Raw genomic sequence first — 18,494 nt, forward strand, 5'->3', positions numbered from 1 at the left:
CCTTCCTTCCTTCTTCTTTCTGTCTTTCTTTCTTTCTTTCTTTCTTTCTTTTTCTTTCTTTCTTCTCTCTCTCTCTCTCTCTCTCTCTCTCTCTCTCTCTCTCTCTCTCTCTCTTCCTTTCTTTCTTTCTTTTCTTCCATTTCATCACATGTACAAACCTTCACAAAAACCTTCAATTAGCCTTCAAACCTTCTTTCTATGTCCTTCAAAAATGCATAACCATGCCTTAGACCTTCCATTGAGTATTTCTAAAAGACAGGGGTTGGGAGGAGGGAGGGAACAGGTTCCACAGCTGTTTCCAGGCTAGCCAGGCCTCTAGCAGCTTGAGTTTTTAAACCGCCTGCATTCTTCCTAGAGATAGACAAGATAAGGAGATAAGGCGCTAACAGTCCCAGGAATGGCTTGGCTTTTTGGATTGAGAGTGAAACTGAGGTAGGTGACTGAGGTTTGGGACAACTGGGTTTTATGAGGGGATGCACAGTAGCCCTTGCGGGGTACCGAGGTAGAATGAGAAAAGAGTGAATGGGGGAATTTGAGGTGGCTAATGGCTGTGAGACTGATCTGTCAACCCTCATAATAGAGACTAAGGAGGGGACATGGGTCCCAGCATATTCAGAGAGGGCAGAATGAGTGGCCACAGTGTCAATTAAAAAGGAATTCGGCTTACCTGCCACCACAGTCATTACCCGAGGCTCTGACCTGGTGATGTAAGTCTGTGGGGCCCTGTCAGGGCCTAGGCAGCTTCTTCAGTTAAAAAGTTAACTTTTAAGGCCTTCAAGAAAATCAGTAAATTCTCTGTTATAGAATTTATCCAAAGTAAATACCTTAAAATAATTGGAATTGGATTTGAATCTCAAAAAAATTGTTGAAATATAGATAAATAATGTATTAATTATAAAGATCTAAATAGCCCAGGTGAGGGATGGCTATGCCCTTTGTTAATGGAGGAAGGGGTAGAGGCCCTTCCCCCAGCAGACAGGTAATATAATTTCCTGCAGGAGCCCTCTTTGAAAAATGTGGTAATTTACATTTGAATAAACCAAACCTCATTTTTCAGAGTTACTGGCAAATAAAAGTGAAGTTTAAATTTGCCTCATAAAAAACCTAGAGGACAGAAATGAATCTATTGCCGAAACCGGTTTGGGTCAGCAGTAGAGCGTCAGTCTGTGGACTGAAAGGTCCCGGGTTCGATTCCGGTCAGGGGCATGTACGTTGGTTGCGGGCACATCCCCAGTTGGGAGTGTGCAGGAGGCAGCTGGTCGATGTTTCTCTCTCATAGATGTTTCTAGCTCTCTATCTCCCTCCCTTCTTCTCTGTAAAAAAAGTCAATAAAATACATTAAAAAATGAATCAATAAATTATGTCTTATATTTTCCTTAAAAATATAAAGTGTTAAAAATCTAGGAAATGCTAAATATACTTGACTTTTAAAGTTCAAAGTGCAAATTAAATTGGGAGAAATTATATAGTTGTGGTAATTAAATGCCTAAAGTATAAGAACTTATTTTTGAGAAAACAAAATGCGAGCGGGCCGGGCAGGCACCAGGGGAGATACAGCTTTTCCAGTCACTTTGCATCTATATATTAGTTTTTGCCCTATCACCACCAGATCAAGGAGGAGGGTTAAACAGTTTAAGATGAGAAAAGTTGATCTCTGTTTGAGCTCTGAAGGGACTGAAGTGATTTTAGTTACATCAAGTGATGAAAAACATCCCCCTGAAAATATAATTGATGGGAATCCAGAAACATTTTGGACCACCACAGGAATGTTTCCCCAAGAGTTCATTGCTTGTTTTCACAGACGTGTAAGAATTGAAAAGCTTGTAATCCAAAGTTACTTTGTATGGACCTTGCGAATTGAAAAGAGCACATCTAATGAGCCAGACAGTTTTGAGCAGTGGATTGAAAGAGAGCTAGGACACACAGAGGGGCAGCTTCAAAATGAAGAAATTATGGCACATGATGGCTATGCCACTTACTTGAGATTCATTATTACATCGGCCTTTGATCATTTTGCATCTGTGTATAGCATTTCTGCAGAGGGAATAGCAGTCTCAAATCTTTCTTAATAATTATAACAAAATGCTTTTGTATGTTTTTTAACCCTGTATTTTAAAATAAAGTTTCCACTGATGTAAAAAAATAAATAAATAAATAAGTCGCTTATTATTGGTTTACTTCACACATGTCAAACACAAGGCCCGCGGGCCAAATCCGGCCCGCCAGGCCTTGCAATGTGGCCCGCACTGCGCTGTCATCACTGCACTCTGCTGCGTTCCATCACAATGACGCACTGTGACATAGGAGGCTTGTGATCTCGCCAGCTGCCTCGCCGGCCACCGTACTTGCTATCTATTACGCATGCGCATAGATAACAAGTCACGTGAGATTCAGGAGGCGTGACCTATAGTCCGGCATCCGATGTGGTTGTGCGGGTGGCAGAGCAGAGGAGAGAGTGAGTGTGTGGGCATAAAAAATACACAGCAGAAGCTGCCAGTTCCTGGCATAAAGTGCAGGCATAAAAATCGCAACAGAATCTGCTATCTGTACCCAGCCAGGCATTTATTGACTGACTTTTTTTTTCTCCACTCCATCTGCCAAATCAAGCTATCCCTGTGCAGTTTTCAACTTTTTCCTTCTAACGCAGATTTCCAATAAACTACATCTTTTACTGCCAATATTGATCCCAAAATGTCCAGGAAAAGAAAAGTTGACGGTGAAGGCAGACAATTTAATGACAAATGGGAAAATGAATACATGTTTGTACTTAGAGAGGGCAAACCAGTGTGTATATTGTGTTATGAGACAGTGTCGGTGATGAAAGAGTACAATATACGTCGTCATTTTGACACCAAACATAATGTTAAGTATGGCAAATATACTTTGGAAGAAAGGCATAAAATTGTTAAAGAACTAAAAGGCAAAGTACAATCACAGCAGCAAATGTTTACAAAGGCTACAGCGAAAAATGATGCTGCAGTGAAAGCAAGCTTTATAGTGGCTGAAGAAATTGCCCGTACTTCAAGGTGTTTTTCAGAGGGTGCCTTTTTGAAGCAATGCATGCTAAAAGTGTGTGAGCAAGTATGCCCAGACCAGATACAGAGTTTTCAAAATGTCAGTTTGTCAAGAAACACCATTGCAGATAGAGTTCAAGAACTCTCAGGAAATCTATCATCACAGCTGGCCGAACAGGCATGCAGTTATCTCGCTTTTTCACTTGCTATCGATGAAAGCACAGACAACACTGGTACAGCGCAGCTGTCCATCTTTATACGTGTTACGAAGACCGACCTCTCTGTCACTGAGGAACTTTTGGATGTAGCTGCCATTCATGGGACGACGACTGGTAGAGATATATTTGAGGCTGTGGAGAAATCTATAAATAATTTTAAATTACCCTGGGAAAAGTTGGTGGGGCTAACTACTGATGGCGCACCTTCAATGTGTGGAGAAAAGAAAGGCTTGGTTGGACTAATGAAGGAAAGAATGCAAAAAAGTCACTGCCACACACCCTTGATTACTTATCATTGCATTATCCACCAAGAGGCTATGTGTGGAAAAGTTCTGGACATGAATGACATAATGACCACAGTCATTAAAACTATTAACTTTATATGGGAATGTGGCCTGAATCATCGCCAGTTCCAGCAGTTTTTACAGGAGGTGGGTGCAGAGCATGGAGACGTGTCATACCACACAGAAGTAAGATGGCTGAGCAAGAGCACAGTCCTCAAAAGATTTTTTGAGCTCAGAGAACAAATTGCTCTTTTCATGGAAAGTAAAGGAAAGCCCTTGCCTGAACTGTCGGATCCCGCCTGGCTATGTGATTTTGCTATGATGTGTGACATATGCGAGCATCTCGCCCAACTGAATCTGAAGGTGCAGGGACGCAAACAAGTCATCACGAAGATGTCTGACATGATCACAGCATTCCAGCGTAAACTTCAACTATGGAAGTCCCAACTGGAACAGGACAATCTTGCCCACTTTCCCGTTTGTTTGAGTATCTCAACCACTATTTCTGGTACTTTTCCTTGCAGTCGGCTGGCTACCAAAGTTAGCCGTTTACTAAGTGAAATTGAGCAGCGCTTCTCTGACTTTAGAACACAGCACTCAGGCTTTGACATCTTTGCCAATCCTTTTACAGTTGATGTCAACAATGTGCCCCATCACCTTCAGATGGAGATAATCGAGCTTCAGTCTGACAGTGGCCTGAAATCAAGGTTTCAGGATGTTGAAATTGAGGACTTCTACCCTCTACTGCCCCCTGACTCAATGCCAGAGCTCCGACTTCATGCTGCCCGTATTCTATCCATGTTCGGGAGCACCTATCTTTGTGAACAGATGTTTTCAATAATGAATCTGAACAAAAACAAGCACAGATCACGCATTACCGATGACAACCTCCATGCTGTTTTGCGGGTTGCTACAGCCCAAGAAATAAAACCGAACATTGACTCATTGATCCGGGGAAAACGGTGTCAGACATCTAGCCAGAAAACAAAACAATGAGAATTTTAGGTACATTCCAATATTTCTGTTTTGCTTGATACCAATATTACTGTTTTGCTTGATAGCATGTGAGTTGGTTAACAGCACTGTTAAGGAAAAGATTGTTCCACTCATTTTAAATTCACATTTCTGGTTAACATTGTCAGTTTATGACTGTTCAGTAAACCATTTGGCCCGTGATTTAGGCTGGATTTTAGATTTTGGCCCCTTCTCTGATTGAGTTCGACACCCCTGGTTTACTTAAAAAGAGGATTAATCCTGTGATCCCAAACAAAATTTTTCTATGCAAAACTAGTTTAAAATATAATTGATATCTTAAGATAATTATAAAAATATTATAATCTTTAATTCATATATGGAATTATGACATATATATTTGATGTTTTTTTTTCCATATTAAAATTTCAAGGCTTTAACAGAGATGATTCTTGGAAAGCTCCAAGGGCCCGAAGTAATACAAGAAATTTATTCTCTCTTCTTAAAGGATATCTTTTTAAATTTAACAGATCTAATCTACTTGAACTTGCATGAAAGCCTTATCAAATAAAAATTAATAAATATAATTTAAATGTTATGAAGGTTTTGGTTTCTAAATGAGAGGGCAGGGCGGGGCGAGTATAAACTCCTGACTCCACTGTGGGGCAGGGCGGAGTTATCCTCCATTTTGTGTAACTGGACCCTAGCCCTCACCCAACCAATCAGGGTCAGCCAAAGCAGTGACATCACCACCAGAGTAAAACCCCAGGGCTTGGCGAAATTCGCTCTCTTCCGCCATGCTGTCGGCATGAGTGGGACAGAGCCCATGCTAGCATGGAAGAGACTCTTTTGTTTATTGCATCAGACTTGGCTCCCTGGTGGTCCTTGGGGATCACGAATTCTGGGCGTAACATATATGGGCTCGTCCAGGATCCCCAGGACCATGAGGGACTCCGATCCGGAGAGCCTGACTGGCCGCGGTAAGCGTGTGCATGTCCGTGTCCTTGTGTGAGCGCTCTGGAGGGACGTGGAAACCCCTTGTATCATTGATGCCAGAATACGTCTAGAAGACGAGCCATTAAGACCACGGGCGGGAGGATTCGGAAGACGTTCTGACCTCCCGGGAGGGCCCCTCAGGCAGGAGAGACGTGGAATCCTCTCCTAGAGGTCCCCTCATATGAGGAGAGGGATGGAAACCTCTCCTAGGACGAGGTGAGCAGCGTGATCCCATGCCTCACATGTGGGAAAGTGACGGGAGCCTTTCCCAGGTCTGATTTTGTTGTTGGCGGGCAGCATGGCGCCCGAGGATGTAGCCTGCGAAGTGTGGCCAGCGTGATGGTGCAGGGCCACCTGGCAGCATTGGGACAGAGCGGGGGCTTCCTTGGGGCTTGGTCTGCGCATCAGAGCGCGGATGGGCCGAGGTGGCCTGGCTTGGGGGGCAGGCACCTGGGTTAATTTTGCTGGCTGCCTGGAGAAGGGGTGGCGGAGCCACGAAGCTGCTGGGGTGACCCACACTTCCTACTTGGGGGACTGCCCGAGCAGCGCAGCTATGGCGACAGCAGCAGCCTTGCTTGGGGGCCTGGGCCGGCGTGGCGGCATCGGGTCTGGGAGAAGAGGCCTCTTGGGCAAATTTCTTTGCTCTTGTAAAGGCGAGAGAAAAGTGGACCTCTCCCAAGTCTGGTTTTAAGTTGAAATGTTGATGTTGGGCGCCCTCTTGTTAGTTGTTGTGATTTTCTGTGTTGTGGAGGTCCGGAATGGCCAATGGCAGACTCGTTCTAGTGGGTGGCCAGCTTTCAATGTCAGAGGGCCACCGGTCGGCGTGAGGCCATTGTTTGGTTTGGCTTCCACAGAGTTGGAAGACTGTTCTCAGGAGCCCTCTGTCTATTTCTGTGTTCTTTGTATGTTTGTATAAATAAAAGTTTCATTTTGCTCTTATTTGTAAATTTGCTACACCCTCCCCCCAAAGCAGGCAGGAGGTGGGAGAGGGGAGACACTTGGCGAAGCCACTCCTCAAGAAAGTTTTTATGCATCTCGAATTTCTGTGCTCATATAAAGGGAAAAGGCCAGTTCAGTGCACATAGTTTTGGGCTGTACTTAACCTCTTTTCTGAGCTTTAAAAATGGTGGAGATTAACTGGGAGATAAATTAAGGCTGGTTTCTCAAGGCATTGTAAGCAGCTTTTGAAATTTCCTGCCCTTAGGCCGGAACTAGATGATAATGCTGGAAGTCTTCAGCTAAAGAATGTGTTCATTTGCATTTGAATGCTACACCATCTTTCCCTTTGTCCAATCCCTCTCCCAGTGATCTGTAGGGAGTGGCAGGTGATTCCATGGTGAAGCTGCCCAGATGGCTATGCTTACAATGTTTAGTCTTCCTTTGACATTGGCATCAGCTAAGCAGAGCCATATAGCTACTTAAGTATGGATTATGATTGACCTATGAACAAAATTCAATTTTTCTGACATTGTCTTAAATCTTAGTAAACTGCCTCTGGTGCGGAGAGGTCTAGGGGAGGCTGGAGAGGGCAAGACTATTTGCTCTCCTGCAAAGAGATTATTCAGTGCTTTGTTTGAACTTCAGAAAAAAATTTTGAGATCTGAAAAAATATGTGACCAGATCTGTTGCTGAAACTTCTCCCTAAGTAAGCAGAATGTAAAAGAAGGGAGAGATATAGGAAAGTAAAGTCTAGATTTGCCTCATAAAAAATCTAGAGAACAGAATTGAAGCTCTTAATTATTATGTCTTGTATTTTTCTTAGAAATGTAATGTTATTAATCTAAGAAATGCCAAATATATTTGACTTGCCAGCTTTAAAAGTTCAAAGTATAAATTAAATTTGGAGGAGTTAATTGCAGTAACTATCAATAAATGCCTAGAATACAAATAAGTGACAAGAGCCTGAAGAGAGATATTAGAATATTATATGGCAGGCTGAACTGTATTAGATGTGTTAAAAATAAGCAATAATGATCAAAGATCTCAATGATTGATTTGTTCTCATTTGTCAGATGAGAAATCTGTGTGATGCTTACACTTAAAAAATTATTTTAAGTCAGTGAGGCAGTATTTTTTGAAGTCAGTTTTTCTGAAGTAATGTTTTAATGTAACATGTAAAACTTTTATATTTGATCTGTTTTGTTTTGCTTTATATGCCATTATTGTCATTTGTAATCACATTGTAAGCTTGAATTTGGGCTTGTACCTGCATCTTGTATTTTGTAAACTTTAGGGAGTCATTTTTAGTTTCAGTCATGTGTGTCCACTTTATAGATTTAAGTAGACTTCATCACAAAGGTTTATAATTTATTTAGAATTGTTCTAAAACAATGTGAAAATAATTATTTGTATGATTTAACCCCTAGCAACTGCTTGGACAATTTTCACCGATGTTCTGCGGGGGGAAGTAGGGGGGGCTTAGAAATGCAGATAAATCTGTATCTGTAGGAAAAATGTGGCATTTTAAATTTCAAGTGGCTGGAGGCCTGGGAACAGGGTACTGGACCTGCCCTCTCCTTCCTTGCCTTTTCTTTAAAATTTGAGGCATGGTTATGTATTTTTGAAGGATATAGAAAGAAAGTTTAGAAGTTAATTTGAAATTATAAAAGGCCAGCAACTAATAAGGAAATAGTATGTTTATTGTAGAAAGTAGGGAGCCTCCTTGGACATCGAAGAAGGGCTGTGGACCTCAGAAGGAACATGTACTGAAGGAACGCAGCTGCTGAACTGGACAATGTGCCTTTGAGGAGCTAAAAAAGGCTCTTGTCTCAGCACCTGCCGTAGCCTTGCCAGATGTCATGAAGCCTGGCTTCCACCTCTACGTGATTGAGGTAAGGGGCATTGCCAAAGGGATTCTCACTCAGACTCTAGGTCCCTGGAAGAGACCTGTTGCCTATCTGTCTAAGAGACTAGACCCCGTGGCAGCAGGGTGGCCAGCCTACCTCTGGGCAGTGGCCACCATAGCATTACTGGTGAAGGAAGCAGATAAGCAGACTCTGGGCCAGGAGCTAACCCGGATAGGCCCAGCTTTTCTCCTGGACCAGCCCTGTGTCTGGTTTCATAAGACTCTGGCCATCAACCATGCCAGCCTGCTTCCAGATGATGATGGAGGAACCCATTCATGACTGCACAGAGGTAACAGATGACAAGGTACTGTTCACGGATGGGAGCAGTTACGTTCAGAATGGGACCTCATATGCAGAGGCAGTGGTAGTCACCCTGGACCACACCATTTGGGCACAGTTCCAGAACTTTTGGCCTTAATTCAGGCCCTTTGATGGAGACACTGTGCCATCCACAGAGAAAAGAGGGTTACCAACTGCAACCGGAAGGAATTGGCTGAACAGAAAGGACTGGATGATTGGTGGACCCTCCATATGACAAGACTTGCCCCAACCCGCGGGGCAACAATGGGGGTACGTAGGAACCACCTAAGAGAATAAAACAAACATGGAACGGAGGCAAGACAAGGTTCTGATCAAGCCTCAAAATTTTATTCAAGAACAATGGTTTATAAGCTCTTAGGCTGGGAGGGGAGGGATAGGAAAGGGGGGGTTGTCACAAGGTGATTGGCTGGGCGGTGGGTACCTGTTCTTGGCTGGTTGACTATTCCAATGTGGGAGGGATAACAGTTTTGGCGCGCTCGGGCTTTTTGGTCTCTTGCTCAACCAGGAAGTGGAAATGACCAGGAATTGAGACCGGACTTTTTCCTTATGGCTCCCGGCAAAGACTGTTGGTCCTAGAGGCTCTAGGTCAGAGTTGCCCAGTGACACCAGGTTACCCACTTAAGTGTCACCAAGACTTCTAAACTTCTGTGAGGCAGAGTTGCTAGAAGTACTGTCTGTGCACAGGTAAATTATAAGCAAGGTAAGGGGGTCCTCCTGGGAATTCAGGTCCCAGGGAACTTCCCCAGGAGAGCATTGGTAAGTGGATTTAAGAGATCAGCAATAAGGTCTAGTTTTTGTAGACAATTTAGATTAGGTTGAAGTATACCCCACTAGGATGGAAACTGCCTCTATAGTAATCAAGAGATTACTCCAGGAGATTATACCTAGATTTGGGCTGCCAGTATCAGATAACAGCCCCACCTTTGTAGCCAAGGTATCTCAAAGTGTAGCTGTAGCCTTAGGACAGGCATAAGCAGGACTCTGAAAAGGGGTTTAACTAAATGTGTCCTAGAATCGGTAAAAATTGGGCCAACCCCCTGTCCTTCGCCCTCTTATGGGCCAGGTGTACCCCTTACTGGGACAAGTTTCCCCATTTTTTAGGAGGGGATCATGTATGGTAACCATTCCCTTGCTCAAGTCCTTAAAGGCTCTGCAGTTTGCTTGTTCCAGATGCACTGCCAGTGCCCACCGCAGACCCTGTAGCCCGGGAACTCAATGTGAATAAAGAAATTCACTACCCAAGGACTCAAAGGGACGCTACACTGTTATCCTGAGCACGCCCACTGCTGTTGAAGTAGATGGCACCCAGACCTGACTACATGACTCCCAGCTCCTGCATGGCCTGGATCCTGGCAACTAGTGGCCTCACCTGTGAGATCCCCAGCCTGGGCTCCACGCAGGCCAGGAGGAGAATTGATGCCTGCATGAGGGGAACTGAACTTCAGTGAGGACAATACTAATGGGAACTGTGGTACTAAAGGTTTTGGTAACTGTATTTGTTGTTTATGCTGAAAAGAAGTAGGCTGAATCTATGATTTGACTCAAGCATATAAGACAAAGGGGGAAAGAGAGGGCAGGGCGGGGCGAGTATAAACTCCTGACAACACTATGGGGCAGGGTGGAGTTATCCTCCATTTTGTGTAACTGGACCCTAGCCCTCACCCAACCAATCAGGGTCAGCCAAAGCAGTGACATCACCACCGGAGTAAAACCCCAGGGCTTGACGAAATTTGCTCTCTTCCGCCATGCTGTCGGCATGAGTGGGACAGAGCCCATGCTAGCATGGAAGAGACTCTTTTGTTTATTGCATCAGACTCGGCTCCCTTGTGGTCCTTGGGAAGCATGAAGTCTGGGCATAACATAAGAAGGGGGAAAATGAAGTAATTAAATATCTCTTATACTGCAGGATTCTCTGCATTGTGCTGGATTATTCATAACAACCGGAAAAGTTCAAAGGACATTTCCTATTTTTATCTTGGCAGCATTATTGAAGGAAAAACAATAAAACCTCAGAAAATTCAAATTTTGACTGACACTTTAATTACATTAAATGACTTCCAAAAATTATTAGGAAATAGTGGAAAGAGCAAATTGTACTCTTAAAAGGCAATTACTAAAACAGAAAGGGGGAGATGGATGTTATGTGTTACCTCAAAACAAACTCAGTCATGTTCATTATACTTTAAATTTTTTGAATTGTGATGCAGAGGGTTGTACAGCAGCTGAAAGGCATCGGGCCTCCTGTACAATAGCATCTGCAAGGTTAGCCCAATGGAAGGATGCACAAACTAGAGAATGGTTTGGACCAGATCCAGTAATGATGTGGGGAAGAGGTTGTATTTGTATTTTTCCAGAAAGAGCAGCACAGCCAAATTGGGTGCCAGAGCATGATGTGCGTCACTACCATGGACCCAGAGAAGCTCCTTGTTCCATGGTTCAAAAGACTGAAAGTTGCCCCAATGACAGCAAAGCAGAAAAGGAAGATGACGAAGGCTACGCAGAGACCAAGGTGCCAACATGGGGTCAAATGAAGAAGTTAACAACTGAGGCCCAGCAGATGATTGAAAAGCAAGATGTGGAAGCTACCCCCTTAACCATGTTTTTGGCCATGTTAGCATTGGTTAGCTGCCAGTCTTCTGCAAAATTTTTCGTAGCCAAGTCTGAGGAATCTTAAGTAAATCAGCAAAAGAAATTTTCACGTAGTAGGAAAATGTTACTGTAGTTTGATTTCTTTATTGTTGTGTTGCATTGGCATTATTATGTGTTGCATTGGCATTGTGTTGTTAATAGCCATGACTGGGTTTTGAATTTGCATTGTTTTGTTAATGGTTTTGCAATGGCATTGTTTTGTTAATATATTAATAGTAAGAATTTTGTTCTTGATGTTTAAGTTTTACTTCCATTATTAGTAGCTTAAATTTAAAAGAAAGGGTGAGATGTAGGAAGCTATAGGGTTAAGCCTCAGACTGACCTGCTGGCAAAGTCGCAAACAAGTCCCAGCTTGGAGGGCACAGTCCTCTAAGCATAATTAAGCTTGATCTTGTAACTTCTCTATAGATTTTTCCTGGGTAGCTAGTGGGCTGTGGGAGGGGCAGCAAGTGCTGCCAAAACAAGTGAAACTTACAAGAACATTGTAGATTACCTTGTTTGTCCCTGACTGTAAATAAAGCACCAGCTTTACAGTCTGGATCTGTTCTGTGGCCTCAGCAAGGTGCAGAAGATTCACCTTGACCCAGCTTATTCTCTTGTCTGTCTTTTTTTCTCTATCTTTCACTGCCCTCCCTCAGACTCACTGAACCCTTGGCTGTGCTGGCACAGCACACTAAGAAAATGGAAGCTAAAGAGAAAAACAAATGGGACTACATCAAAATAAAAAACTTTTGAACAGCAAAACAAAACAAAACAAAACAAAAAACAAAAAAACATCAACAAGACAACAAGAAAGCCCACTATATGGGAAAACATATTTGCAAATGTTATCACTGATAAAGGTTTAATCTCCAATATCTATCTACAGGGAACTTATACAACTTAATAAAAGGAAGATAAAGGATCAAATTAAAAAATGGTCAACGGACCTAAATAAAATCTTTCCATAAGAAGACAGAAGGAAGGCCAAGAGACACATGAAAAGATGCTCAAAGTCACTAATTATCCGAGAGATGCAAGTCAAAATGACAATGCAGTACCATCTCACACCTGTCAGAATGGCTATCGTCAACAAATAAACAAACAACAAGTGTTGGCAAGGATGTGGAGAAAACGGAACCCTCGTGTACTGCTGATGGGAATGCAGACTGGTGCAGCCACTGTGGAGAGCATTATGTTAAGTGAAATAAGCCAGGTAATGAAAGAAAAATACCACATGATCTCACTCATTTATGGAAAATAAAGAACATTATAACCTGATGAATAAAAAGATAGATACAGAGGTAGTAAATCACCAAACAGACTCTCAAATTACAGAGAGAAGGCTGGGGAGTGTTGGGGAGGGAGGGAAATAGATCAACCAAAGGACTTGCATATAAGCACACCAATGGACAAAAGACACTGGGAGGGTGGAATGAGGGCATGCAACAGGGGTAAGGGAGGCTGGAGGAAGGTCAATGGCAAAAAATGGAAATATATGTACTAATATATGTAATATTTTAAAGAATAAAAAAGAAAAAAGTTTAATAGTGAAAAAATAGGACCTATATAATACTTTCAACAATAAAGATTTTTTAAAATAATAATAAAATAAAATAAAATAAAATAAAATAAAATAAAATAAAATAAAATAAAAAGATAAACAAGATTGCTGAACCCCTAGCTAGGCTCATCAAGAAACAAATATAGATGGCCCAAATAAACAAAATCAGAAATAAAAGAGGTGATGTAACAACTGACTCCACAGATATATAAAGAATTGATAAAAAAAAAAAATACTACAAACAACTCTACTCCAACAAACTGGACAACTTTGACGAAATGGACACATTCCTAGAAAAATAAAACCTTCAAAAACTCAATCATGAACATTAAAAAAACCTGAATAGGCCAATACCTACTGATGAAATTGAAACCTGAATAGGCCAATACCTACTAATGAAATTGAAACAGTAATCAAAAAGCTTCCAGCAAACAAAAGCCCTATACCAGATGGCTTTAAGGGGAGTTTTACTGAACATTCAAAAAAGAACTAAAACCAATCCTTACAAAAAATTTAAGAGGAAGGAAGAGTTCCAAACACTTTCCATGAAGCCAGAATTACCCTAATCCCAAAACAGATAAAGACAACACAAAGAAAGAGAATGACATACGAATATCCCTGATGAACATAGATGCTAAAATCCTCAACAAAATTCTAGCAAACCGGATGCAGCATTATATTAGAAAGATCATATACCATGAACAAGTGGGATTTATTCCAGGAATGCAAGACTGGTACAATATCCCCAAATTAATAAATGCGACACATCACATAAACAAATTGAGAGATAAAAATCACAATCATATCAATTGATGCAGAAAAGGAATTTGACAAAATCCAACACCCTTTTCTGATAAAAACGCTCAGTGAAGTAGTAATAGAGGGATCATAACTCAACATAATAAAGGCCATATATGACAAACCTACAGCCAACACCATATTTAATGGGCAAAAATTAAAACCATTTCCCCTAAGAACAGTAACAAGACAGGGATGCCAGCTTTCACCACTCCTGTTCAACATAGTACTGGAAGTGCTAGCCACAGCAATCAGACAAGAAGAAATAAAGGGCATCCAACTTGGAAAAGAAGAAGTAAAATTGTCATTATTCACAGATGTCATGATACTGTACATAGAAAACCCTAAAGACTCCATAAAAAATTATTAGACTTAAAAAATGAATTTGGCAATGTAGCAGGATACACAATTAACACCAAGAAATCTATGGCATTTCTATACACCAACAGTAAACTTACAGAAAGAGAGACTAAGGAAACAATTTCATTTACCATCACACCAAAAAAAAAAAAAAAAAGATACCTAGGAATAAATTTAACTAAGAAGGTAAAAGACTCAGAAAACTATAGGACAATGAAAAAAAAAAGATAGAGGAAGACATAAATGGAATAGCATACCGTTTCATGGTAAAATTGACTGGTAAAATCAACATCATCAAAATATCCATACCAACGACATATTTCACAGACCTAGAATGAACTTTAAAAAATTCATCTGGAATAAAAAAGACCCCAAAAAGCTGCAGCAATCCTGAGAAAGAAGAATAAAGTAGGTGGGATCCCAATAACATATATCAAGCTGTATTACAAAGCCACTGTTCTTAAAACAGCATGGTACTGGCTCAAAAATAGACATACAGACCAGTGGAATACAATAGGGAACCAAGAAATCAACCCAAACCACTATGCCCCATTAATATTCGACAAAGGAGGCAAGAACATACAATGGAGTCAAGTCAGTCTCTTCAAGGAGGAGAAAGATGGTGGCTGGCAGGATGGAGCTGAGAGAGAGGAAGTGATTGAGAAGAGGAAAGGAGTGTGTGTGGACAGGTATGGGGTGCGTGTGAGTGAGGGAAAGTTAAATCACACAGGAGCAGCAGGAGCTGGCAGAAGGCATCTCCTTGACAAGGAGAGACTAACACCACTTCGGGCTCTCCCAGGGCAGCGGAATCCCAGCACCGACCCCCTCCATCTTGAAGGGGAGAAGGGCATTTTTTAGAAACCCAGCAACATCACCACCAGCTGCAGACTCCCGGACCTCCACATCCAAAGTACTCTGATCTCAGCAGCTATAAGTGCACTCCCCATCCCAAACCACAAAACCCTGTTTGCGTGTCTGTCCCACCCCAACTTTTCATGCCCCCCCACCCCCTCAACGTAGCCTCTGCTTGTGCCACATAACAAAACCCTGGATTGCCAGTATTCCTGGATTTGCTCCTGAGCCAGACCCTGGTTAGCATGCGCCACTGTGAGCTCACACCCGCCCCCCCTTTAACCCACTCACCTCCCCTTACGCTTGGATTCACTAGTTTGCTCGTTCTCCACCCCTCTCCAGGACCCAGGTTCGCTGCCCCTCACCCAGACTCCCGCATTCACCACCTCTCACCCGGATTCCCACGTTCCTAGCCCCTCACCAGGATTCCCACCTTCAAGCCCAGATTCACGCATTCCCCAACCCTCTCGCTTGCTATAGCCCAGCAGCAAGACCCAAGTTTCCCTGAGTCAGTGAGCACATGCCTGCCCTCCCCTTTCATTCCACCTCCCCCCCCCCCCGCCTCCGCTTGCACCTAGATTCGCGGGTTTCCACCTGATTTGCCCATTCGTGCCCCCACATGTCCCCTCGTGCCAGACAGCAAAACCTTGGATTCACTCCTTAGCAGGCTTTTGCAGGCGAAGACTAGCAAGAAAACCCCATCCCAAGGTTGCGCACCTATCCTGGGGCACTCGTTACTTCAACCGCATAGACAATAGGACATTCTGTACAGACAAGGGCTCAAGGCCCTGCACTGGAAATGACATAGAGACCAAAGAAACAATACATAAGATAAAAAAAAAACACAACCAAGAGCTGGTTCTTGGAAAGGATAAACAAGATTCATGAACCTCTAGCCAGGCTAACCAAGAAACAAAGAGAGAGGACCCAAATAAACAAAATCAGAAATGAAAGAGGTGAAATAACAACAGACCCCGCCGAAATACAAAGGATTGAAACGAAATCCTATGAACCACTCTATTCCAACAAACTGGACAACATGGAGGAAATGGACAGATTCCTAGAACAATACAACCTTCTAAAACTCAATCAGGAAGAATCTAAAAATCTCAATAGACCAGTAACTTGGGGAGAAGTTGAAACAGACATAAAAAAACTTCCAGCAAACAAAAGCCCAGGGCCAGATGGTTTCACAGGAGAGTTTTACCAAACATTCAAGGAAGAACTAAAACCTATCCTCCTCAGACTATTCCAAAAAAATTCAAGAGGAAGGAACACTTCCAAACTCCTTCTATGAAGCCAGCATCAGACTAATATCCAAACCAGATAAAGACAACTCAATGAAAGAGAATTACAGGCCAATATAGCTCATGAACTTAGATGCCAAAATCCTCAACAAAATTCTAGCAAATTGGCTCCAGCAGAACATCAGAAAGATCATGTAGCACAACCAAGTAGGATTTATTTCAGAAATGCAAGGATGGTACAATATCCGCAAATCAATAAACGTGATACATCACATAAACAAATTGAAAGATAAAAATTGTATAGTCATACCAATTGATGCAGAAAAAGCATTTGATAAATCCAACACACTTTCCTGATAAAAACTCTCAACAAGGTGGGAATAGATGATTATACCTCAAGATAATAAAAGCTATATATGATAAACCCACAGCTAACATCATACTCAATGGGCATAAACTAAAACCATTCCCTCTAAGAACAGGAACAAGACAGGGATGCCCACTCTCACCACTCCTGTTTGACATAGTACTGGAAGTACTAACCATTGCAATTAGACAAGAAGAGGAAATAAAAGGCATCCAAATTGGGAAAGAAGAAGTAAAGTTATCCTTATTTGCAGATGACATGATATTGTACATAAAAAAACCAAAAGACTCCATCAAAAAATGAATAGACTTAATAAATGAATTTGGCAATGTAGCAGGATACAAAATTAACGCCAAGAAATCTATGGAATTTCTATACACCAATAGTGAACTTGCAGAAACAGAGACTAAAAAGGCAATCCCATTTACCATGGCACCAAAAAAATTAAGATACCTTGGGATAAACTTAACAAAGGAGGTAAAAGACCTATACGTGGAAAACTACACAACACTAAAAAAAGAGATGGAGGAAGATGTAAACAGATGGAAGAACATACCATGTTCAATCAAATTCATCAAAATGTCCATGCTTCCTAAAGCAATATATAGGTTCAATGCACTCCCCATTAAAATACCAATGGCATATTTCACTGACCTAGAAAAAACTCTTTAAAAGTTCATTGGGAACAATATAAGTCCCCGAATAGCCACAGCAATCCTGAGAAAGAAGAGTAAAGTAGGAGGGAACTCAGTACCAGATTTCAAGCTGTATTACAAAGCCACTGTTCTCAAAATAGCCTGGTATTGGCACAGGAACAGAAATATAGATCAATGGAATAGAATTGAGAACCCAGATATCAATCTAAATCACTATGCTCAGTTAATATTTGACAAAGGAGGCATGAATATACAATGGAATCAAGACAGTCTCTTCAATAAATGGTGTTGTGAAAATTGGACAGATACATGGAAAAGAATGAAACTAGATCACCAACTTACACCATACACAAAAATAAACTCAAAATGGATACAGGACTTAAACATGACGGGAAACCTTAAAAATACTAGAAGCATCCACAGGCAGCAAAATCTCAGACATATGCCAAAAGAACTTCTTCACTGATATTGCCCCTAGGGCAATGGAAGCTAAAGAGAAAATAAACAAATGGGACTACATCAAAATAAAAAGCTTTTTTTACAGCAAAATAAACCATCAACAAAACAACAAGAAAGCCCACCATATGGGAGAACATATTTGCAAATGTGATCACTGATAAAGGTTTAATCTCCAACATCTACAGACAGCTTATACAACTTAATAAAAGGAAGATAAATCACCCAATTAAAAAATGGGCAATGGATCTAAATAGAATCTTCTCAAAAGAAGATAGAAGGAAGGCCAAGAGGCACATGAAAACATGCTCAAAGTCACTAATTATCTAGGAGATGCAAATCAAAACAACAATGCGGTACCATCTCACACCTGTCAGAATGGCCAACATCAACAAATCAACAAATGACAAGTGTTGGCGAGGTTGGGGAGAAAAATGAACCCTTGTGCACTGCTGGTGAGAATGTAAACTGGTGCAACCACTGTGGAGAACAATATGGAGCTTCTTAAAAAAACTGAAAATGGAACTCCCATTTGACCCAGTAATCCCAAGAAGCTAGAAACACCAATCAGAAAGGATATATGCACCCCTATGTTTATACCAGCACAATTTACAATAGCTAGGATTTGGAAACAGCCTAGGTGCCCATCAGCAGATGATTGGATCCAAAAACTATGGTACATCTACACCACATGTGTCAAACACAAGGCCCGCGGGCCAAATCCGTCCCGCCAGGCCTTGCAATGTGGCCCGCACCGCGCTGTCATCACTGCACTCCGCTGCGTTTCCATCACAATGACAGTTTATGACTGTCCAGTAAACCATTCGGCCCGCGATTTACGCTGGATTTTAGATTTTGGCCCCTTCTCTGATTGAGTTCGACACCCCTAATCTACACAATGGAATATTATGCTGC

General features: G+C 41.8%; 1 protein-coding gene across 1 annotated transcript; it reads left to right on the forward strand.

Annotated features, from left to right (window-relative positions):
• The first annotated feature begins 1,528 nt into the window (after positions 1 to 1,528).
• On the forward strand, positions 1,529 to 2,106 carry LOC118702355 (intraflagellar transport protein 25 homolog). The gene has a single exon (XM_036408212.2). The coding sequence runs from the start codon at positions 1,638 to 1,640 to the stop codon at positions 2,067 to 2,069; it is 432 nt and encodes a 143-aa protein (XP_036264105.1). The 5' UTR covers positions 1,529 to 1,637; the 3' UTR covers positions 2,070 to 2,106.
• Positions 2,107 to 18,494: the final 16,388 nt, after the last annotated feature.

The sequence above is a fragment of the Pipistrellus kuhlii genome, unplaced genomic scaffold (assembly GCF_014108245.1).
Source record: "Pipistrellus kuhlii isolate mPipKuh1 unplaced genomic scaffold, mPipKuh1.p scaffold_m20_p_38, whole genome shotgun sequence".
In the NCBI taxonomy this organism is placed as follows: Eukaryota; Metazoa; Chordata; class Mammalia; order Chiroptera; family Vespertilionidae; genus Pipistrellus; species Pipistrellus kuhlii.

What these genes read in the sequence shown, in the direction of transcription:
- LOC118702355 (XM_036408212.2), top strand. Translation starts at nt 1,638, where the DNA reads ATGAGAAAAGTTGATCTCTGTTTGAGCTCTGAAGGGACTGAAGTGATT.